Raw genomic sequence first — 23634 nt, 5'->3', positions numbered from 1 at the left:
GGAAGTGACAGCCACTGGCAGGGCTGCACCAGCCTGGGAGTAATGAGTAATCAAACCCTTTCGGTGAATTGGTAGGCAGGGGCGGAATGTACTGCAGGTGTGGGGTAACCGGTAATGGTATTAACCCTGTGCGTATCCCTGGTAATACAGCGCCGGCGAGTAGGTGCTTGAGCGCGAGGAAGGTTCTCTGTGATGTCATGGGATGTGTTGCGGGGGCGGAGCCTAAGCCTGATCCTGGTAGGGGTAGCTTGGCACTAGCGTGAGGCGCGTAAATCGAGATGTCACGTGTCAGGAGGGTGGAGCCTAAGCCCGATCCCTGCGGTGTCCTCACGCCTGGCCGCACGGTGCCTGTGCGCAACCTCAGTGTGAGGCGTGTCACCCGTCTCGTCACGGGATGCATTGCGGGGTTGGACCAAAGCCCAAGCCTTACAGTGATAGCAATGCTCAAAAAACTGACGGCATAACCGGGCCGGCGATTTTTTTAATGAAGGCTTATAGAATAGTTCCCTTTGTCACAATAAACAACAACACTTTCTGATTCCATCATTTACTATAACAGGATCTGAATGGTTAATTTGCAATTAGTTGCACAATAGCGTCCAAAGCACAAATAATCATATGCACAATCACTGGACAGATTATGTATCAGCAAACTTCGTTTAGCTCTGGCGGACGATTGCTCTTGGTTTAGCTCTTGGCACAGTAATAGTATCTCCAACTTCTTTCCCTGCGGGACAAAGAAAATGTATTTACAGTGACTGCCGAGACTGGGATATCTTCAAATTAAAATGAACAATCAGTACAACAGCAAACTTCAATTTCTTTCTATTTCTATCTTTACATTCACATGTAACCTGGTTGAATTTCTCACAATCCTCATTTGCCGCGGTTCTGCTTTCGGAATATTAACGGCATTGTGCCGGCCGTGGCTGCATCGCCACTCCCCCCCCCCAACCAGCCACGGCATATTGCCATGAGCCGCGGTAACACCTGGAGGCAGTGTTTTGTGCGGTTTTGTATTGAACCCTTACAGTGCTCTTATACCATAACTAGTATGGCATGGGTCCTGGCATGCCAGAGGCCCCTATAACTTACCAGGTCCGTTATCGGCACTTGCTAATTTTCTAGGGGCGGGGGGGGGAGGGGGCGGACCAGCTAACCTGATCAAAATAGAAGTGGATCCCGCCCACTTACATTTCCAGCAGCCGGTGCAATCACATGACCCGAAAGTGCCGGAATTCGAGTGGGTGTCAATCAGACCCCGGCACTGAAAAGGTTAAAGCAGCAGTCCCCAGTTTTTAGTGTGTGTATTTATATATATATTTAATTGTACCTGATCTTGGGGAAACCCCCCTGTACTGTTCCCTTATCTTTAGGTCTCTCTGGAGACTGGAAGTTTCCTGGCATATTTGTAGTTTTCTTGTGTCTGTGTGATACCAAAAGCGACATATTCTGTATATGGCACCAGGGCCACCAACTGAAAGCCACAATGTCAGCTCTTGATAACGTTCCAGCTTCCCGGTGGCGGCAAGTGCCAGGTTGACCATGGCACCCGAGCAATAAATCGTCTCTAGTTCAGGTAATATAAAAAAACAATACACCCTAAAAGAAATAGGCAGCACAGACTGGTGCTTTAAGTAAATACAAATAATTGATACTTGATCTACAACAAATAATTCAGCTTTGAATAAAAGATAGATGTAGGAACAAGCATCGATCCATTCTCAATGAGTATTTCCTAATCATTCCATAATTACTGTAAGGAGTGTCTGTTTGATCCCTAGAGAAAGTGTCTGAAACTCAGTTCCCCACAAACATATTAGTGTCAGATTGTGATGAGCAGTGTGGGCCGGTGCTATTACTATGTAAATCAAGAAGACAAAAACAAAAGTGATGGCTGTTTCGGAAAGAAAACTGAAAGCGTAAAAATACATTCACGTCCAAAAGGGATTCACCGTGCAGGAGACACATACTTACCCATTGAAGTTATCATAGTAACTGGATGTTCCTACAAGGTAGTAATCGGTGGGTGCTTCCCATCTCAGGTTAGCATCAAAACCATTGACGTCTCCGCTCCACTGGCAGTCTTGCTCGAAAAACTCATTCCCCATGCAGCAGTAATACTTCCACCTGGAGAAGAAGACAGTCATTCGAAGAGCTTCCAACCCAGCGTCTACCAGTAACCCAACCACACTGTCCCAACCATCCCTATCATGAGGCAGGCTTCTGAGGTCAGCTGACATATTATCCAGTATGAAACCAGTATTCTGCAGTGTCTGATGGCAAGGGAAAAATCAAAAAGGAAGCCTTAGTTAAAGGTACAGTTTGTGTAAAATGTTGAGATAAACATTTGATACAAAAGCGTTGTCAATGAGATACACACATTTAAAAATTAAAACTAAAATAACACACATGGAAACAGACTGGAAAAAACCTCCTGAAAAAATCAATGCAAAAAAGGACTAATCATAAAGGACTACTAATAAAAAAGAAAAAAATAGGAATTAGAATCTGACTAAATTTGTCACACTGGGGACACTGTACACAGAGTAATCTCGACCGGCCGATCATCAGCAAAAAGGTTTATCAAATATCCTAAATTTCTCAATACCGAATGTAATGCTGCTGACAATTACCTTAATTATACATATGTGAGAACCCCTCAGTTTAAATGAAAAGCAATATAAGGCATGAGAGTAAATGTCTGCAGGAAGGATACAAAAAGACAACTTTACACTCGTACCTCATATTACTTTTAATTTAAACTGAGGGGTTCTCACATACATTATGTATAATTAGGGTCATTGTCAGCAGCATTACATTCGATATTAAGAAATATATATAAACCACACTTATTAAGGTTATGGTGGGTAAAAAAAGTGACAAAAACCCTCCACAGTAAAGCATATAGCAAATGGAAATATTACTTTATGTTCATTTGCATGTCTTAGACAGGTCTGCAACCCTGTCTTTCACCATTATCGCCCAGCACACAGCACTTCCACTGCATCAAGGGATTCTGGGAAATGACATGCAAATGCACCTTTTGTGTCAAGCTCATATTACACGAGCAACCCTTAAGCCAATGCATGCTGCTTTAAACACAGCTTTTAAGCATAGGCTGGAGTGAGATGCAAAGCCAGTAAACCCACTCACAGACATGTTTCAACCTTGATGGGTATCATCAGTGTGAGGTTGGTTGTGCTGGCTATGCTGGTTTGAGACTAAGAGTAGGTATTCACCACACTTATTAAGGTTATGGTGGGTAAAAAAGGTGACAAATACCCTCCCTTTCTGCCTTCTTGTCACGTAAGTTATGATAGCTACAGAGAGTGGCAGGTTATCCTGTGGGTTTACCCCCCCCCCCACCTCTGTGTTATAGCCTATCATGGTGCAGACAGTGTGCCCTCCCCTTACTACATTAAGGAGGATGCACTCCAAATGATTGGAATTTTACCTCAGCCTCTCCTGGGGGAGAGAGGCAGTTCAAGTTCCTCACGGCTGGGAGTGAGATGTGCCTTCAGCCCCTCCTGGGTGTGAGTGAGCTCAAGATCTGTGCAGAGCACAAGGCCTCAATATCACCTTCTGGCCAGCACCATCCAGGGGTCTGGGACCCATTCTCCACTATGATGCACCAACTGCAGTGACGGCACCAATAAAGACCCTTTTTATATACTTCTGTCTAAGTAGCAGTCTATTGGGCAGAGGTATGTGAGAAAAGACTGTCATGGCTGGGACTGCATCCAGCTCTGCTGGAGCCTACTGTGACTGGAGGTGCTGACACCGATTAAGAGAACTTGAGGATCACCAAAAGCCTGTCCTGTTCCCCATAACATCGCGGAAGCTCATCTCTCCTGGACCCTCCAGGAGGGGGGGTGGGAAGTGCTACAATTGGAGGCGCTGCTGAGATGCAGCAACAGGGCAGGCTTTTCAGGATATTGCAGCTGGCAGCAAAAAGGGGCTGGGGCCAGGCCGCTGATGCTCCACCAGGGACCCTGGGCACCCATCCGCGTTAAGGAAGGGGGGACCACTCTGACGGAAATCCAGGGAGAGTGTTGCCTAGACTCTTTCCAAAGAGAGACTGTGTTGGGGCGTACCCTGAGGGCATGTTACCAGGGAGCATGTACCCTTCATCATATTCGGAATAGGGAGAGGGCCTTTTCAGTTGTAGGCTGGGGACACACCCTGACAGGAAATCCAGAGCGTGTGTACCCTTCAAGTTGACTAACAGAAAATTTGGGGTAGGGGCTTTTTAGTTGTTGCTGGGGACCCTGGGTACATGAAAATGTGCACCTGGGGATGCACCCGTGGGGAATGATCCAGGGAGCATGTACCCCTCATCTTATTCAAAAAAGGGACAGGCCCCTTTCAGTTGGAGCTGGGGGACCCTGTGTACCTAATTTCTATTGATTCTTCTACAATGAAAATATGAGAAACGGGCCCATGATGTATCACCAGGGACTCTGTGTACCTAATTTTAATGGACTGTGCAGTGTGCTCTAAAATGGAGTCTAAAGCATGTGCTGCGCAAACAAGATGGCGTTCCCGCTGAAACCGCATGGGTTTGCAAAAGCAAGCTACAAGTTCTGCAAAACAATTCAATGCTGTTTGTCAGCAAAAGCTGACACCACCCATCAATGTGACTGGCTCAGCCGGAGCCAAGTCACTCCTTGGTCCGCCTGCCCCTGCTCTGTGTTCCACCTGGGGGAGGGCAACACTCAAGAATGAATCCAGGACTCTGTCTCTGCTATGGGAGGAGTTTAAAACACCCTGCTGTACTTTAGTTCTGCGCAGCTGTGAGAGAGAGAAGAGCTGCCTTGCTTAGCTGCTACTATTCTACCTTATCTCAAGAAAATGTCGGAGTTGGAGCTGACAAATTACTACTTGCTAGGGGGCTACCTGGTAGTCACTGTATATGGGAAACACCACTTGCGCTGTGTGTGCCCCAACTGCCGGCTTCCAGGGGGTGACACCAGCCCTACCACGTGGTGCCAGCACTGTGGGGCCCTGTACATGCAGCCTACCAGCCCTGTACCACCTTCCGCTGTGTTCCAGCCAGTAGACCAGGCCTTCACACCATCCGGTGCGGCCCCTGCGGTCTGTCCTACACCCGTGTCCCTGCCAGCCTATGACTGGGCTCTACTGTCGTGGGATGGAGCCTGCGCCAACTTATACCTTGCAGGGCCACCTGTGAGCCTATGTGTCCTGCTACCTGCTCAACCAGGCCCCAGCATTCTTGTTCCTGTGAGAGCTTCCATGCTCCAAGTCCCGATGGCTCCAGGACTGGAACCGGTGTCGGTGCGCAGGGAGGGTGAGTTGACTGCCTTGGGGGTGTTGGGTGTGCTTCACCTGGTGGCGCCGGAGCCAGCCTGCTCCATGCCAATTGCTGCCAGGGGATGCGAGGCGCCCCAACATCACAGCCAGAGGAGGTGTCCTGGTCCTCCTCTTCTGAAGGAGAAGCAAGCTTCCAGACACCTGCAAGAGAAAGATGTTCCCCAACCTGTGTCCTGCGGCAGAGTCCAGATCCAGCAATGTCCATCCTGAAGGCCGTGGTCAGCGCTGTAAAGATCCGCCCGCTGAGGAACTTGTGGAACTAGATGACATCTCCTACCTTCAGATGGGTGAGACCCCATTGTCTTCCATCCAACAGGAGTCCGCTGCGGCCTTACCATATGAGGATCCAGGAGGAGCCCTGTTTGGTTTGCTGCGGGGTGATGTACTTCCTGCGCAGCCGGATGTGACGTAATCGCCGCCGAACTTGTGCTCCCCAGGCAGCCTCACGAGACATGAGTCAGGAGTTCCTGGGGTGAGTGCTGGAATGCTTAACATTGCCCCTACTCCACCACAGACCCTGCTCTGAGGAAGAGGTCATCGAACCCATGGATCCTTTAACACTGCCCCTGTACCACCCCAGAGGGGTTGTGGCCGACCCAAGCTTACTCATACTGGACTGGTCATGGACACTGATAAGCCCAGTTTACCAGCCCCGTCACCAGCCATTGCTCTGCCATCTAAGTGTAAGCCCAACCCTGAGCGCATTGTCCAGGACCATGCTAGGCCTCTACCCTTGACCTGTAGTCCCATAGTTTCAGCCCCTCCGGCATCCACTTTAGTATTGATCAAATTCCCCAGTGATAATCTGTCCCCTGGAATATCAACGGATTAAAGGGACTGGGACTTTGGTGGAAGAGATGGGTGGTCAGATGATGACTGAGGGAGAAATACCCGATGCCAGGCAGATACTGGTAGCTAAATCCCCGGGGTCATTCAGGTCGTTATATTGAATCATCCTTGTCCCAACTGTCAGCTACATCTGGTGTGTCCTCCCAGATGGACACACGGTCCGGTCCACATATAGAACCTCAGCCCGGGGAACCCCTTAAGTGGTGGGACCCAATGTTTCAGGGCTACGTTGCCAGTTTAAACAGGACCCGGGTACTGCTGGTGTATGGTCCTATCATCGATCACTGGTGGGAGGAAGGTCAACTGTCACCTGAGGAAATAGCTGAAGCCCTTCATAAGGCAGAATAATAGCCCCTGACCACTGATGTCATCATAGGATATATATATATATATATATGAATACTGACACAGAAGAAAAGAATCCCCAAAATAGCACTCTAACATACACGAAATGTATTGCACAGGGTTGAGTTATTTTTGTCTCCTTTTTCTCCCCTGTGTCTCCCCCTTGGTTTAAGATTTCCTATTTTGATGTGTGCTTTATTTCAACACATATAAGTTTAGTCATCTTATATCTTTTGGTCTCCCTGTTATTGCTTATCTATGGCAATTAGGAGTATTTAGGGGTGCCTTTACTCTTCAGCTTATTTGTATCACCCCATTTATTTTAGGGTTATTAGTTGATACTTATACACTCCTTAGCTGTACAGTTTAGTTTCCAGTGACATTTCTTGATTTGTTGTATACGGTATATTCTCTTGTACAGTGTTCGTGCTCATTATTGCTGCTAGTCTGCCATTAGTGTGTTTATGTTTTTTAAATTGTTAAGTGTGTCCTATTGCTCATCATTAAAATCTATGCCATTTTTTCAATTTTGACTTTGGTCCGGATTTTTTGTCTCTTATATATATTTTCTTTATCTTTGAGGTATTTTGTGAGTGCTATATTAAGGGATTCTGTATGTCTCTTTTTTTGTGTGATATATATATAAACACTATTCACAGTCCTCCAGGGAAGTTCCTTCCAGAAACATCTCTCTCAATATATATATATATATATATATATATATATATATATATATATATATATATATATATATATATATATATATATATTGAGAGAGATGTTTCTGGAAGGAAGTTCCCTGGAGGAGACACAGAGGAGGGATCTCACTGTGAAAAGTGTTTATATGTTTAGAATAAAAATTCTATATCCTAGGACTGCGGTGCGCAAAGTGGGGGGCACGGGCGGTTGCAGAGGAACCGCGCCCTTCCCCAAAGCATTAAAATAAAATGACGCAGCAGTGTCATGTGGAGTGACGTCACATGTCTGTCTCCATGGCAACGGGGTCACGTGACATTGTGTCATGTGACCCTGCGGCGTCATTTGACGCCACCAAACTAGGTAAGGGGGCGTGAGATTGAGAGGGAGCAGGCAGGGGAGAGCAGCTCAAAAAGTTTGCGCTCCCTTGTCCTAGGATATAGGGCAAGGACCCCTTTATTGGTTTATAGGAAACAATAGTGCCCTACCCAGATAGTGTCCCCAGTAATGGCTCCAGTGATTCAGGTAGAGGAAGACTATGCCTAGAATATGTTCCCCAAGCTGCAGCCCCGAGGTATAGCTGGATCAGCCCAATCGGAGGGTCCATAGCTGACTCTCACCCAGAAAGATATGAGATAGCATTCAGTACCCGAGCAGAGGCAAATCCTTAACATCTCCCTAGCGGGCCGAGATTGGGTGCAGCTAGGGAAGAGAATACAGAAAACACAAGCAATAAAAACTAAAGAGACTATACCAGATGTAACATATATGTTGTGATTGATGCTTTATCGACTATGATAAATAAAACTGCTGTTAGTATGAATAAAGTTCTTGGCGCCCATCATTGCATTACTAACGCCCGAACTGCATGAATCCAGCACCCTGACAAGGTAATAGAGACTGAGTAAGCCAATGAATGAGGCACTTAAACTCATTAGGATGCCGGGCCAGGAGGGCTACACATATATATTGGAATACAACTTGACAAAATTGATAGCTATGTCTGCCTTGGCCAGCAATGGACACTTTTTGAATATAATCAATAGAAGAATGAAAATGGGATGGAGCATATTTGGAAGAACGAAAGACTAACTATCTCCTCAACACTGTATACGCTTGTATATAAAAGGTACATTGCCAATCTATTGTTTCTGGTGTTGTGCACATTAATTACGCAGCCATCATTCGCCAAAGAGATAGAAGAACAATAAGTAACAGCTCAGATTAGAATAACAGGGGGAAGAACAAAATTAGAAACATTCATTTTCACTGCAAACAAATAAATAAATAAGTGACTTTACGGGGGATTGAATTTTTCGAAGGAAGCCAATTACATTAAAATGAGTGGTTGTCTAGCATGTGATTTTACCTCCTGTCCTCCTTTTCGTTATCGTAGTGACTGTCCATGCCACTTATGACAGTGCCAAATGTACACATGAAGTCCAACTTTTCTTTCATGAAATTGACGTAGTGGGTCCAGTAGCAGGATGAAAGTTTGCTGAAGGTTTCCTTGCAGCCGAGATCCCAGACTTTGTCCTTGTAGCTATTCTGATGCTCACTGGAGGAACATAAAGATGATGTCATGGCAAGTGTCTAGTATCCAGGGTTGGTACAAGAGTATTATGCGCCATAGGTGAACATTTAGCCAAGAGCCCCATCCCTCCAACACAAATAACTTTCAAAATGTATATTGTTCATTAGAATGAATAACGGAGACGGAGCCTGGGCGCGGTGGTGCATGGATGACTGAGCTCCAACCCGTCGGCGCAAACAATTAACTAAATACCGGCATTTTTTGCACGAAATTTACAAAAAAGACAACCTCAGGTATCCGAACAGGGGGGGGGGGGAAGATATCAGAGTAATGGGGGGGATATCAGAGTAATAGGTGGGGAGGTTAGAGGGATCTGACAGACGTTCTTCATGTCTCTTAAAAGACACAGATCAGGAATTAAAGGTGAAAGAAGGAGGAGTTTAGATTATTCACAGCTTAAGGTATACGTAGGAGTCGTACAGAAGGTTACTATAGGGGTAAAGGTAGGGCCATACAAGACCTAGAGGGAGGTTTAGAGGTTTCGGGGTGGGATCTCTTGCGCATCCCTATAGATATAACCATACCTCTATAGACTCAATCTCTTGATGTCAGTTATTTGAGGTGTTTGTAAAATTTCATTTAGCGTTATCTACAAAAGTTATTAGTTGATGTATTGCCGGTACAAATTAATATAAATATTGTTTCAAGATGTGCTGGCGGGGGTCTATTTCGACCCATTTCCCTGTAATGGGCCGTGTTCAAGTCCCTAGGAGGCGGACCAGTCCAACGTTAAGTAACTCTTTTCTCCTTCTCCCTCCTATTTGTATTGCAGATGTTTCTTCAAATGCATTGATTTTCATTTATTTATACCGGTTTTTTTTGGTTGACTTTATCCCTTTTTTACATGTATCTATCAAGATCACGTTGATGTTTAATTACAATTATTGGGAAGGATGTATTTAAAGTTTTTTCCTTTCACGAGATAATCATGTACTTATTACCTCATATAATTGTATTAGCGTACTTATTTGCGGCTAATTTTTTTAACAGATTTACACTATAAAAGTTAACTCATTCATGTATATTTCCTACTGTAAATTACGGTATAGGAAATTAATTAATTTTTTATAAATGTTTAATTTTTTTACCTTTAGCTTAGAAGGTTTATTGCAAGGGCTTAAATAACCTTATCATACCATCAGCTATCATTGGGTGCTTAACTATATTAAAATTCATGTCATTGAAATGATTATGTGTTTAATTCAATGTTACCAATGCTTTACTATCATTTTGTGTGGATCAATTATGTATTAATATCATTGTGTATTATTTGATTATATGTATGAGGGCATTTAGTGTCCTTCTCTTATCACGTTTTTTTATGTCTAAGGTATATCACTATTTTTAATTACAGTTTGAGGACATTTAGGGTCCTTCATGTGTAACACTTTGATATATATTTCACATTAAGTCACATCACTGATTAGTAAGGCTTCTTTGGAATCAATTACACTTTAAAAGATTTAAGGATCATTTATTCTCATCGCGTGATTTATTTATTTAAACACAGATCAATTTAATTAATTAATTATTTAGCATGTGGATATTAGGTTTTGCACATCAGTTTAAATATTATATATGGATTTAAGCTTTATTTGATTATTTATTGCACTTGATTTGGGCATAAGCAGCTAGAAACCCAAACACAGACGTTTTTATTCCTGTTTTTTACTCCTACGAGGGAGTAGGCTCAGAGGGTGGTATGGGATTGGCTACCTGATATGTATATATATCCAAGACACCATCCACTCCCATCTACGGAACCTGAGGAAGCCCAAGAAAGGGCGAAACGCATTGTTCAAACCTCTGAGCTATTTTGAATTAGTGAGGCCACCGTACAGGAGCAGGGCAGAGGAGCAAAGGACTGTACCCGAACGCGGGTTAAGTTTCCCTGCGCACCAAGCGCCCTGAACAACCACCTCCTGAGGACCACTTGGCGTTTTAAATCTTTAGCCCCCTTGGTGTTAGACCTAAGGGCTTTTTGTGTTTTAATGTTTTAATAAAGTATTTTTGCAACTTGGGATTGAACTCCAAGCGTCTCTTTCATCTGGAAGAACTGCTGCAGCACCGGAAAAGCAAGAAAAGATACCATTCCACGTGGGGGCTCACACATGGTCATGTGAGTACTGTATTATCTTTTACTTTCCCCTATTCCCATTAACCTTGATCTCCTTTATTTTCACAGGAGTATCCACTGTTTTTATTCATTTGCATTGGATGTGAAGAGAATACAGATACCCCCCCAAGATTACACTCACAATTTGCCCGTGTGAGTGCATGCAGTTTTTTATTCTGCATTTGTTTACTTATGTCCCTGTTACCACCTTGTAACTAACCGTGGCCCCTCTTGAATTGGATTTTATTATCTCTGAAACCCCTCTTTTATGTTACCAATTCTTTTTGTGGGAAACTTTGCTGGCGTACGGTAGTACGAAGAGACTACCATCAAGAACCAAGAAGAAGAAAAGAAATTTGGTTTAAGGAAGATACAGAAAGAAGAAGACAAAGAAAAGAAACCCTGATGCGATAATACTTACACAAGGCCGTGTAAGTACATTTGATATCATACACTTCACCATCAGCCCATTCCCCAACTTTGGGATTTGTATTCCAGATTGTTATATTCCGTCATTCAGTGTATTTCCTTCTGTGCTGCCCCTTTTCCCCTTCGTTATGGACGATCTGTTAGGCCATGCCTATGGGCATAAGGATCTCACTGGCACCATCCCAGAGGAGACCCTCCTAAATATATCTGTTCTCTCTAACAGAAACACAATGCTTACGCTGTCACTGATGTCTTTTTGTTTTTATTATGTTGTATGTTTCCCCTCCCCACCTTACCCTCATGTGTCTCCCCCCCCCCAACCCCGGCCTTCCCTCCCTCCCTTTCTCCCCATGGCGGTAGGAGGAACAGACTTCAATAGACCACCTGGAACCTCTACCACCGCATCACCAGTCAATCCAACAGAAGGATATCTCGGCCCTGGGAACGGGGTAATATTCTGGCTCATGATCTGCACTACACACCTACTATCATTAGATGGCCCTTAACATTGTTTCACATAATGTGAAGGGTTTCAATAGCCCCATTAAACGTAAAATAGCATTCGCACAATATAAGAGATGGGGTGCCGACATATTGATGCTCCAGGAAACTCATTTTAGCGACAAGAGTGCCCCCCGTTATATGGATAAACAATATTCACAGTTCTACCTCTCTTCAGCCCCTGAAAAAAAGAAGGGAATTGCTATTCTTTTCCACAAAAAGATACCCTTTACCGCTAAGAGAGTTAAAAAAGATAAAGAAGGCCGCTACATCATCCTAACGGTTTCCATACATGAGCAACCTATCACCTTAGCAGCCGTATACACTCCCTGCGAGCAAGACGCAAAATTCTTCGACACCTTCTTTCAAACCCTACACACCTGGCACATGGCCATATCATCATAGCAGGGGACATTAATATAACCCTTCAGCCAGCAATAGATAGATCCAGCTCCCCTAAAGAAAACAACAAGAAAGTACGACTCTCCCTGACTTCAGGCCTCCGGAAGAACCATTTATCAGATATTTGGAGGGAATTGCACCCGCTAGATAGAGATTATACGTTTTACTCCCACCCTCACAACTCATAAAGTAGAATCGACTACTTCTTCGTTTCTAGTAGACTGATCCCGTTGGTCGTCCGAGCGGTAATCCATGATATTTCATGGTCAGACCATGCACCTATTGGGCTAAGGTGTAACCAAATTAAATACGACAGGCTTGGAGCAAACTGGAAACTGAATGAATATCTGTTAAAAATCCCTGATATAGGCGAACACATTGGTAAAGAAATTAACCAATTCTTTGAAATCAACACAGGCACTGTGGAATCTCAGTTAATTCTCTGGAAGGCTCACAAAGCGACCCTAAGAGGCACGTTGATAAGTGTCGCGGCGAGACGCAAGCGGGAAAGGGACACTAAAATTATCACCCTTCAGACTAACTTAAGCTCCCTATCTGAGAGACATAAAAAAAAACAGATCCGCAGCTCCTCAAGGAATTGAAAGATACTAAGATTGAATTAAATATGCTTTTGACGTCCAGGGCAGACAATTCGTTATGTTGGTCCAAAAGGAAATTCTATGAGAGGGCTAACAGGCCAGATACGATGCTGGCCCGACTGCTACGAACAGGCAGGCCAACTATAATATCCAAGCGATTAGATTAAACTCAGGCTCCATTTCGGCCAACCCTAAAATTATTGTTGACGAATTTGGTCGATTCTATGAGTCTCTATACAACGGGGAGAAAGTGGCACATACCCCTAAAACAAGGCACTAGGAGATTTCCTGGCAAACTCAAACCTAGCAAAACTCACCGAGGCAGACAGAGAGAGTCTGGGGGCTGATTTTACTATTGAGGAATTAACCACGGTGATCAAAGAATTGAAACCGTCCAAGGCCCCTGGCCCAGACGGCTTCTCAGGGCTTTACTACAAAAAAAATTTGCAAAGTAGTTGCTCCAAGGCTGCTCCGAATGTTTAACGCAATCTTAGCAGGAGCCCCAATCCCCGGAGAGATGCTTCAGGCGTCTATATCACTAATCCATAAATCAGGCAAAGATCCGCTGGAATGCAAAAGCTATAGACCAATTTCCCTGATTAATACTGATATCAAAATATACGCCAAACTGCTGGCCAATAGAATAAGTCGGATCCTGCCCAGACTGATACATCCAGATCAAGTCGGATTTACTAAAGGTAGACAAGCAGCGGACAACACCCGGCGAATCATTGACCTGATAGAATTGGCTAACAGAGGAAAATCACAAAATATGATGTAAAGTCTGGATGCAGAAAAAGCGTTCGACAGGATCGACTGGCCGTATTTAATGCATATAAGGTCCTAATGAGATGGTACCACAGCCCACGAAAATTATCAAGGTATGTGCCGGGACTCTCCCCACTCTGCCCCCGACAGTGCGGAGAGTCGGCTGACCTGTTACATATGCTGTGGTCCTGCCCTCGGATCGCACCTCTGTGGGAAGAAATTCGGGATTGGACTCAGAGGATCTTGGGCCTCCCGATTCCCCTAGACCCGTGCCTGTTCTTGCTGAACAGACCATTGGCAGGGCTCTCAAATGCAAACAATAAATTAATTGGGCACCTTGCCCTAGCGACCCGGTGCGAGATTGCAGCAGTATGGAAACTTAATGAAATTCCCTCTATCCCCAAGATTCGGAACAAGATTTGGTTTGTCTGCCAGATGGAAAAATTAACGAGTCTAGTTAACGATACTTGCATCAATTATCTAAAGATCTGGGTACCTTGGCTGGCCCAAACAGACATCCCCGGGGTGGAGCGTACCACAATCTGGCATTGATAGCGTTAGATGCATTCTCCTTTGGTCAGCCCCAACTACATCTCATCTTGATAATACAGACATCAGTGATACGTTAAATAGAACCTTGAAGATCCAAGGTAACAGGGCTACAGATATAGGTTCAAATACTTAGGTCTCAGCGATTGTACGTGAAATGGCACCTTCCCGCGGCCGTCCTCCACCTCTACGGGAAGATCTACCCTCTCTAACCCTTTACCCTCCCCCTTATGTCACTCCCTACCCCACCCTCATCTGGAGGTATGTTATATATATACGGGCAAGGCGGTAGCTGTCAAGTCACCGAAGGATGAATGTTGTCTAAGTTAGTCTCGTCTCATGTTGTCCTGTCGTCACCCCTCCTGCATTGTAATAATTCGACAGATTAGTTACTATATACTTTTCCTGCCTCTGTTAATGCTACGTTATAATTTGTACCTGTACCTTATCTCAATAAAAATACAAGTTATATAAAAAAAAAAGAATGAATAACAATTCTGTAATGTATAATTACAGATTTATTTTACATTCAAAAGGAGAATATTATACTGATTGTACATTCTCATTGTCCTGTGGGGGGGGGGGGTAGTTATGTGCCACGAGGGAGGAGGGGTAGTTATGTGTCATGGGGGAGGAGGGGTTAGTTATGTGTCATGTGGGAGGGGGGGGTTAGTTATGTACCTGGGAGGGATGAGAATGAGGTAAGGGCCTGGGAGTAGGTAGGGCGATGACGGAGGTGGAGGGTGAGTACAGAGTGTGCTTACCTGAAGCCTTGGAGGATGGAGGGGCCCTGCTGGAAGACTTCCAGAAAGGCTCGCAGAGGTGCCTGACAGAGGGTGTTCACAGAGGTACCTGTCAATTCCACCGGCCCCCAGCAGGCCCCCTCAGAGAGACACCTCTGCAGAACTGGCACATGCTAGTGTCGCTGGCAGGATACTCGGGCCCCTGACTCCCTGGGCCCAGGACAGTAGTCCCAGCTCTCTCAAGCTGTGGGCAGCCCTGCTGCTACATGGAATTCCCAGTTGTCAAGTGGTTAAACTGGCCCTGATTGTCACTCATACCCATTAGAAACAAATATACCTTCTACTGGATCCAGCCAGATCTCTGCCTTTATGTACCAATGCAACACAAAACAAACCCTTTGCTGTCAGAGGGAGCTGTCTATCTGCAAGTGAGGTCGTGAGAGCTGGTGAATGAGCTATATCTATAACAAGCTCTCATGCTGGTCCATCAAAATGTGTCTCTTCCTGCTAAATTACCTAGTATTCTCCAGAACCAACACAGTTACTCCGACGCTCATGAACACTGAATCCCACTATCGCATGGGAACACTGTTACCTTATGATTAAGCTGATGCTTTGATGATCTGGACACACAAAATTAAGAGGCTGGTTGTAGTTGTTGACCCATCTTGTATCGTTTGTGCTTCCTACAAAAAATACAAAGAATAGATGTTATATAGTCTGATTTTATTATTATTTTTTTTAGAGATTACCAAGAAACTTTATGTTACGATTATGAGATTATTAGGAATAGTGATGGAATACTAACTGGAAGTTGAAAATATACTAAAATACCAAAGAGATGGGTGATAGTAATGGAGTTATTCAAATCTTCACCAGAGAGAACACTAATAAATGAAAGAGCAATGTGCGTGGCAGAGAGAGTAACAATAGTGAGTGAAGGCGTATTACTACAGGTGAGGCAGAGCAGGTGTTACTGATTGAGGTATATATATATATGTGCATTACGTGTCGCAGAAGGTAATAGCAGTAAATGTTAATGCGCTAACTGCAGTATGAGGGGGGTAGTAGGAAGTGCATTAGGTAATGAGTGTATTAGGAGTATGTGGTATAGTAAGTAGCTCATGTCAGTAAGTCTATGTGGACTAAGTATAGCAGAGAGGTGATTGTTGTAAAGTGTCAGTGCCGTCAAATCCCAAATTAAAGAACATATTATTCTATTATAAAGGACATTTACTCTTGATTTTCCTCTATATTACTTCCCTAATCACTTCACTGTTAGATCCTGTACCTGTCATATAATGTATTTAAGAGAAATATGGGTGATTTAAAGAAAATAGGATTCTATTTTACAACAAAATGTTTACATCATATACCATTTCCATATAAGCAGATACAACATAAGTATATGTACTGTAGTGTCGACGAGTATTCTAAAACAAATCTGGGGCCATCACCAACAAGACCCAGGTACATGCTGTGTACATGCTGCAACATTTCAGTGACATTTCTGCAGACAGACTAATGGCCCATCGGATTAACAGCGGGGGTCCCTGGCAGTCCCATTCAAACTGAATGGGATTGCCAGGGACCCCTGCTGTGTCAATCCGATGGGCCATTAGTCTCTGCAGAAATGTCACTGAAATGTTGAAGCATGTACCCAGCACGTACCTAGATCTTGTTGGTGATAGCCCCAGATTTTCCAAGGCAAGTTTATGGCAATTTTAATACTTGTCGGCGCACCTGTATATCTCCATATCTAATAACTGTTTTACCAAACATTAAATTCAACAAAATTAAATCATACACAAACAGAAACAGAAAAGCAGTGTTCATTTTGCTGTCAGTAAATGTAACAATATCCATAATACAACATTGTGAATAATTATCCTATCAATTCCTATCTTAACCCCTTCATGACTGCCTGAGCACCCTTATTTATGTTAATGCTTGTGTCGTGGAAAAACTCAGGACCACACATTCTTTTTAGGCAAAAATAATCTGTTGAAAAACTTTATTGCAGCGGCTGCTTGCAAGAGTAACATTCACATAAACATCAAGACATGCGTCTGATCTAACATAAATGAACTGAACTATAGGCTCTAAGTAAGCTATCTTATACCAGAAGAAGGGGCGGGCATACATAATATCACAGTGTCAGCACTTATTACTTCATTGGACATCTTACTTTTCTTTATCCTGTTTTTCTTGCAGTTACTTGGTTATACATTTTGCAACATATTTTAGCAGATTAAACAAAAAGAAAACTCATGTGCTAAGCTACCTCATCTTCTCAAGGCCGACAGCCGGTGCATCTCTCTCTCTCTGACTCTACATGGGGAGTTTAATAGATAAGGTAAGGTTTCAGCATTAAAGTAAGTTCCAGGGGGAAAACATATTCTGCACACACACACACACGCACGCATGCACGCACACACAAACACACACACACACACACACACACACAATTTCACTTAAACCATAACGCAATGAAACACAAAGCATGACTCTTCCTATAGCTATGGAAAACAAACCCCTGGTTATAGCTATACATAGAAATAATGTGAAAATATTATTCTTCCATACTTGTATATACACCTCTTCTACTTTATCATGTGATTTAATAGAAACCACCTTGATCCCTCAAACACCTGTATTACCTATTCTTTTTACGTTGTCAAAAGAAGTTCAAATCATTCTCCCATTTATTATATAACTTTGTAACTCCTTTCTCTGGATCTTTTATTGCATCTCTGCTATCATATAACATAATCCACATTCATTCCGGTTTGCATTCTCTTATGTGAGGCGTATTCGGTGTTAACCAATTCCTTAATATAAGATTTTTTTCCACGGTTTTTCTAATTTACCCCTGAGAGTTTTGTTCACAAACGGAACGTTCTTATTCCAGGATTGTAAGATTTGGACACACACCCAAAATCCGTGTTTTAAATCCGATTTCATTGTTTGCATTTTACACTTCTTCCTCTTGAGTTATGTGAGCTCTCTGCCAATGGAGAAGTTGTATTTTGTTTTCAAAAGGGCTCGTACCCCATTCCTTGTGACAGGGGCCAGAAATGCATGTGCTATGCAATGAGGTGCAGTCCCTTATGGCAGTGAAAGGGTTAAATATGGACACAATTGTTAGGGACCTGTGAGAGAGCGTCATATTACACAAAATGTGTGTCGGTCACCGTCCTGGCGTCATTACGTCAGTAGCATGTGATACCGAGGCGTACTAACATTCTACTAGCTCCTCAACTCAGCTTTGCTCCCGACGGAGAATAAGAAACAAAGTATCGAATGCTTAAATTCTTGTGCAGTACCTAATAGCCTACAATATACTAAATAGGAGCGCAGGGCTTATTTATCTGCGTTTTTTAACTATTCACGGCCAGAATCAGCTAACTGAGGACTACCATCTAGTAATATACTAACCAGACTACATATATATATATAGATATAGAGGTATCTGTACCGTGTTAGCCGAGCTTTAATAATCAAGAATGAATAGATGATACCGAACTGTGGCTAACGAAATGCTTTTATTTGTGTGAGCTTTTGAGAAACACATATCTCTTCTTCCGGCAGTCAGTGTATCTCGAGAGCTCGCACAAGTAAAAGCATTTTGTTTGCCTCAGAATGGTATCATCTATTCATTCTTGAATATATATATATATATATATATATACACACACAATATGTACACTGACTCAAATAGATGATAGTATATTATTACCATCACTGCTCTCATCTTTAAATTTAATTAGATATTAGATTATTTTAAGGATAATAGCATGAGTCCAAACAGCTCAGATAGCTATATGCACAATATACCAACGTCTATAAATAAAGAGATATTACAATTTCATTATTTTCCTCGGTTCAATCACATTTTTATTTGTGCAATTCACTGTATATAACATTATCACCTACATATTTGTGACATTAAATATTCTGATTATACTTTAAAATATACCTACTAAATGTTAAATATTAATAAATCTATCATTACAAATCTAGTGTATGGGAGAGTGCAGTATAGAGAGATCTATGTTCTTTTCCTATTTATCAATTGTTAGGGATGTAAGAACGTCTTGGTGTAAGAGCCTCAGGTGCAGCTGGAGCAGCATATAACGATAAAGAGACAGAGATAAGCGCAGAAGTGACAGACACCATAAGTTACAGCAATCACAGAGCAAGACCAAAGTTACCATCTCCCGAAGCATTCTCAGGTAGTGTTGCTTCTCCGGATCTGTCTGCAAATGCTACAGTGAGACCCAGTAACAGAACCAGCATCACCTTCATGACAACAGTACTGTGGGAAGTCTGGATCCCGGAGAGGTTCTGAAGCCTGTTTAATATCTCTATCAAGCAGTCCCACATTCTCTGGGCTTTTATAGCCCATCCCAAGTGCCTTCCCCTAATATAATAACCAGCTGCCCTGCTAATAACATTCACTTATTTACCATATATTTGTATTAATTGCCAGCCATAATATTTGCACAATGTAAGGATATCTCGTCTTCTAGTTAAGGGTTGTCTCTTCCTACCAGATAAGTGGTGCAGTGACGTTTACGTGCAGAGGTATATGTGTACATTTTAGTCAAGGTCGTATATATATATATACAGTATATATATATATATATATATATATATATATATATATATATATACAGTTAGGCAGCTTTTGTAATAGTTAAGGGGGCGGATAGGTGTTTTCATTTTATTGTCACACACATATACATTCATACAGTTAGATCTGGAAATATTTGGACACTAACACAATTTTCATCATTTTGGCTCCGTACGCCACTGCAATGGATTTGAAATGAAACAACTGAGATGCAATAGAAGTGCAAACTTTCAGCTTTAATCAAGGGGTTGAACAAAAATATTGTATGAAACGTTTAGGAATTGTCACCATTTTCATACACAGTCCCCTTATTTCAGGGGCTCAAATGTAATTGGACAAAATAACACAATCATAAATAAAATGTTCATTTTTAATACTTTCTCGAGAATCCTTTGCAGGCATTGATTGCTTGAAGTCTGGAAAGCATGGACATCACCAAACGCTGGGTTTCCTCCTTTGTGATGCTTTGCCGGGCCTTTACTGCAGCTGTCTTCAGTTGTTGTTTGTTCGTGGGTCTTTCTGCCTTAAGTTTGGTTTTCAGCAAGTGAAATGCATGCTCGATCGGGTTGAGATCAGGTGATTGACTCGGCCATTGCAGAATATTCCACTTCTTTGCCTTAAAAAACTCCTGGGTTGATTATGTAGTATGTTTTGGGTCATTGTCCATCTGTAAAGTGAAGCGCCATCCAATCAACTTTGCTGAATTTGGCCGAATTTGAGCAGACAATATATCCCTATACACGTCAGAATTCATACGGCTGCTTCTGTCTCTGTCACATCATCAATAAATACTAGTGACCCAGTGCCATTGTAAGCCATGCATGCTCATGCCATCACGTTGCCTCCACCGTGTTTTACAGATGACGTGGTATGCTTCCTATCATTCTGGTACAGGTTGATCTTAGTTTCATCTGTCCAAAGAATGCTGTTCCAGAACTGGGCTGGCTTTTTTAGATATTGTTTGGCAAAGTCTAATCTGGCCTTTCTATTCTGGAGGCGTATGAATGGTTTGCACCTTGTGGTGAACCCTCTGTATTTGCTCTCGTGAAGTCTTCTCTTTATGGTAGACTTGGATAATGATATGCCTACCTACTAGAGAGTGCTCTTCACTTGGCTGGATGTTGTGAAGGGGTTTTTCTTTACCATGGAAAGGATCCTACGATCATCCACCACTGTTGTCTTCTGTGGATGTCCAGGCTTTTTTGTGTTGCAGAGCTCACCAGTGCGTTCTTTTTTTTCTCAGAATGTACCAAACTGTTGATTTGGCCACTCCTAATGTTCCTGCTATCTCTCTGATGGATTTTCTTCTTTTTTGCAGCCTAAGGATACTCAGTTTCACTTGCATTGAGAGCTCATTTGACCACATGCTGTGGGTTCACAGCAACAGCTTCCAAATGTGAATGCCACACATGGAATCAACTCCAGACCTTTTACCTGCTTAATTGATGATGAAATAACGAAGGAATAGCCCACACCTGTCCATGAAACAGCTTTTGAGTCAATTGTCCAATTACTTTTGGTCCCTTGAAAAAGAGGGGGCTACATATTAAAGAGATATAATTCTAAAACCCTGTCTCCAATTTGGATGTGAATACCCTCAAATTAAAGCATTCTAGACTGCACTTTAAGCCCATATTCATTATTTAACTGTAACTTGAATGTATTTTGGTACACAGCCGAAATAACAAAACTTGTATCAGTGTCCAATTATTTCCGGACCTAACTGTATATATATATATATATATATATATATATATATATATATATATATATATATATATATATATATATATATATATATATATACTAGCTGAGAGCCCCGGCGTTGCCCGGGATGTTTGTGGTGTGGGTGTGGCATTTGGGTGGGGAGTGGTCCACACGGCCCATGTGCGGTGGTAGCGCTGCTGTGGCTGTACTGATGGTGAAGGGGGGGAGGTGGTGGGGGGGAAGGGGGGAGGTGGTGGGGAGGAGGGGGAAGGGGGGGAGGTGGTGGGAAGGAGGGGGGAGGTGGTGGGAAGGGGGGGGAGGTGGTGGGAAGGGGGGGGAGGTGGTGGGAAGGGGGGGGAGGTGGTGGGAAGGGGGGGGTGGTGGTGGGAAGGGGGGGGGAGGTGGTGGGAAGGGGGGGAGGTGGTGGGAAGGGGGGGAGGTGGTGGGAAGGGGGGAGGAGGGGGGAGGTGGTGGGGAGGAGGGGGGAAGGGGGGGGAGGTTGGGGGGAAGTGGTGGGAAGGGGGGGAAGTGGTGGGAAGGGGGGGAGGGGGGGGAGGTGGTGGGGAGGAAGGGGGGAGGTGGTGGGGAGGAAGGGGGAAGGGGGGAGAAGGAGGGGGGAAGGGGGGAGGTGGTGGGGGGGAAGGGGGGGGAGGTGGTGGGGAGGAGGGGGGAAGGGGGGGAGGTGGTGGGGAGGAGGGGGGAAGGGGGGAGGTGGTGGGAAGGGGGGGGAGGTGGTGGGAAGGGGGGGGAGGTGGTGGGAAGGAGGGGGGAGGGGGTGGGGAGGAGGGGGGAAGGGGGGGGAGGTGGTGGGGAGGAGGGGGGAAGTGGTGGGAAGGGGGGGAGGTGGTGGGAAGGAGGTGGTGGGAAGGGGGGGGTAGAGGGAAGGGGGGTGGGTGGTGGGAAGGGGGGGGAGGTGGTGGGAAGGGGGGTAGGTGGTGCGAAGGGGGGGAGGTGGAGGGGAGGTGAAGGGGGTGGGGGGTGGAGGGGAGGTGAAGGGGGGTGGAGGGGAGGTGAAGGGGGGGTGGAGGAGAGGTGAAGGGGGGTGGAGGAGAGGTGAAGGGGGTGGAGGGGAGGTGAAGGGGGAGGGTGGAGGAGAGGTGAAGGGGGGGTGGAGGAGAGGTGAAGGGGGGGTGGAGGAGAGGTGAAGAGGGGGTGGAGGAGAGGTGAAGGGGGTGAAGGGGGAGGGTGGAGGGGAGGTGAAGGGGAGGTGGAGGGGAGGTAAAGGGGGGGTGGAGGGGAGGTGAAGGGGGGGGTGGAGGGGAGGTGAAGGGGGGGTGGAGGGGAGGTGAAGGGGGGGGTGGAGGGGAGGTGAAGGGGGGGGTGGAGGAGAGGTGAAGGGGAGGTGGAGGGGAGGGTGGAGGGGAGGTGAAGGGGAGGTGAAGGGGGGGTGGAGGTGAAGGGGGGGTGGAGGTGAGGGGTGGGTGAGGGGAGGTGAAGGCCGCTCACTCACCCGTCCGTCCGCTCCCTCAGCCGTCCGGCCGCTCCCTCAGCCGTCCGGAAGGTCCCACGTGGATCTGAGGCGGGAGGCAGCTTGTTGTGGCCGCTCCCCCGCTTTGTCCCGGGCGCTCGCTCCTCCGCTGACTGTAGCGGCACCGGGGGGGGGAGGGGGTGGAGGGGGGGTGAGGGTTGGGTGAGGGGAGGTGAAGGGAGTGAGGGTTGGGTGAGGGGAGGTGAAGGCCGCTCAGTCACCCGTCCGGAAGGTCCCACGTGGATCTGAGGCGGGAGGCAGCGTGTTGTGGCCGCTCCCCAGCTGTGTCCCGGGCGCTCGCTCCTCCGCTGACTGTAGCGGCGCCGGGGGGGGGGGGGCTGAAAGCGCGGAAGACACGTGGAGAGGAGGAGGTGCGTGCGGGTGTGGAGGCTGATGTTCGGGGAGGAAGAGGCGGAGGCTCCGGGACCGGCGGGTATGTGAGCCCCACCCCCCGGGTTATACATGCTGCTAATGTACACCCCCCCCTACTGTGTGTGTGTGTGTGTGTGTCCCTGTGTGTTCCTGTGTGTGTGTGTCCCTGTGTGTGTGTGTCCCTGTGTGTGTGTGCCCCTGTGTGTGTGTGTCCCTGTGTGTGTGTGTCCCTGTGTGTGTGGTGTCCCTGTGTGTGTGTGTCCCTGTGTGTGTGTGTCCCTGTGTGTGTGTCCCTGTGTGTGTCCCTGTGTGTGTCCCTGTGTGTGTCCCTGTGTGTGTGTGTTTGTGTCCCTGTGTGTCCTTTGGCCCGTCACTCCGCCTCAGGCCAATGAGAGGTGTGCGGGGGCGGGCCAGGGGACCAATCAGATTTCCCCTAGGGACACCGGACATCCAGGCAGGCAGGCAGGCAGGCAGGCATACAGTGCTTTCACTAATATAGTATAAGATATGTATATATATATATATA

At 45.2% G+C, this 23634-nt stretch overlaps 2 protein-coding genes across 2 annotated transcripts in view; both read right to left on the bottom strand.

The window, feature by feature from the left end:
* The window catches only part of LOC142496161 (hemagglutinin/amebocyte aggregation factor-like), a 178335-nt gene that overhangs the window by 29470 nt on the left and 125231 nt on the right, over positions 1-23634 (bottom strand). The gene's annotated exons all lie outside the window — the stretch shown is intronic.
* LOC142494328 (hemagglutinin/amebocyte aggregation factor-like) lies at positions 532-19311 on the bottom strand. The gene is made up of 5 exons (XM_075598887.1): positions 19140-19311; positions 15521-15611; positions 8594-8782; positions 1978-2130; positions 532-727 (listed from the first exon to the last, which is right to left on the bottom strand). Exons 1-5 carry the CDS (start codon positions 19309-19311, stop codon positions 688-690), a joined length of 645 nt encoding a protein of 214 aa, XP_075455002.1. The 3' UTR covers positions 532-687.

This window comes from Ascaphus truei, chromosome 5, assembly GCF_040206685.1.
Source record: "Ascaphus truei isolate aAscTru1 chromosome 5, aAscTru1.hap1, whole genome shotgun sequence".
Taxonomy (NCBI): Eukaryota; Metazoa; Chordata; class Amphibia; order Anura; family Ascaphidae; genus Ascaphus; species Ascaphus truei.
The sequence above is the reverse complement of the archived record's forward strand: the minus strand, read 5'-3'. Positions and strand labels throughout refer to the sequence as shown.

Coding starts and splice junctions, on each gene's coding strand:
- LOC142494328 (XM_075598887.1), bottom strand. CDS start 19,311: ATGTGGGACTGCTTGATAGAGATATTAAACAGGCTTCAGAACCTCTCC. Junction 15,612..19,139: donor TGAGAATGCTTCGGGAGATG/GTAACTTTGGTC, acceptor TATTTTTTGTAG/GAAGCACAAACGATACAAGA. Junction 8,783..15,520: donor AGCATCAGCTTAATCATAAG/GTAACAGTGTTC, acceptor ATGTTCCTCCAG/TGAGCATCAGAATAGCTACA.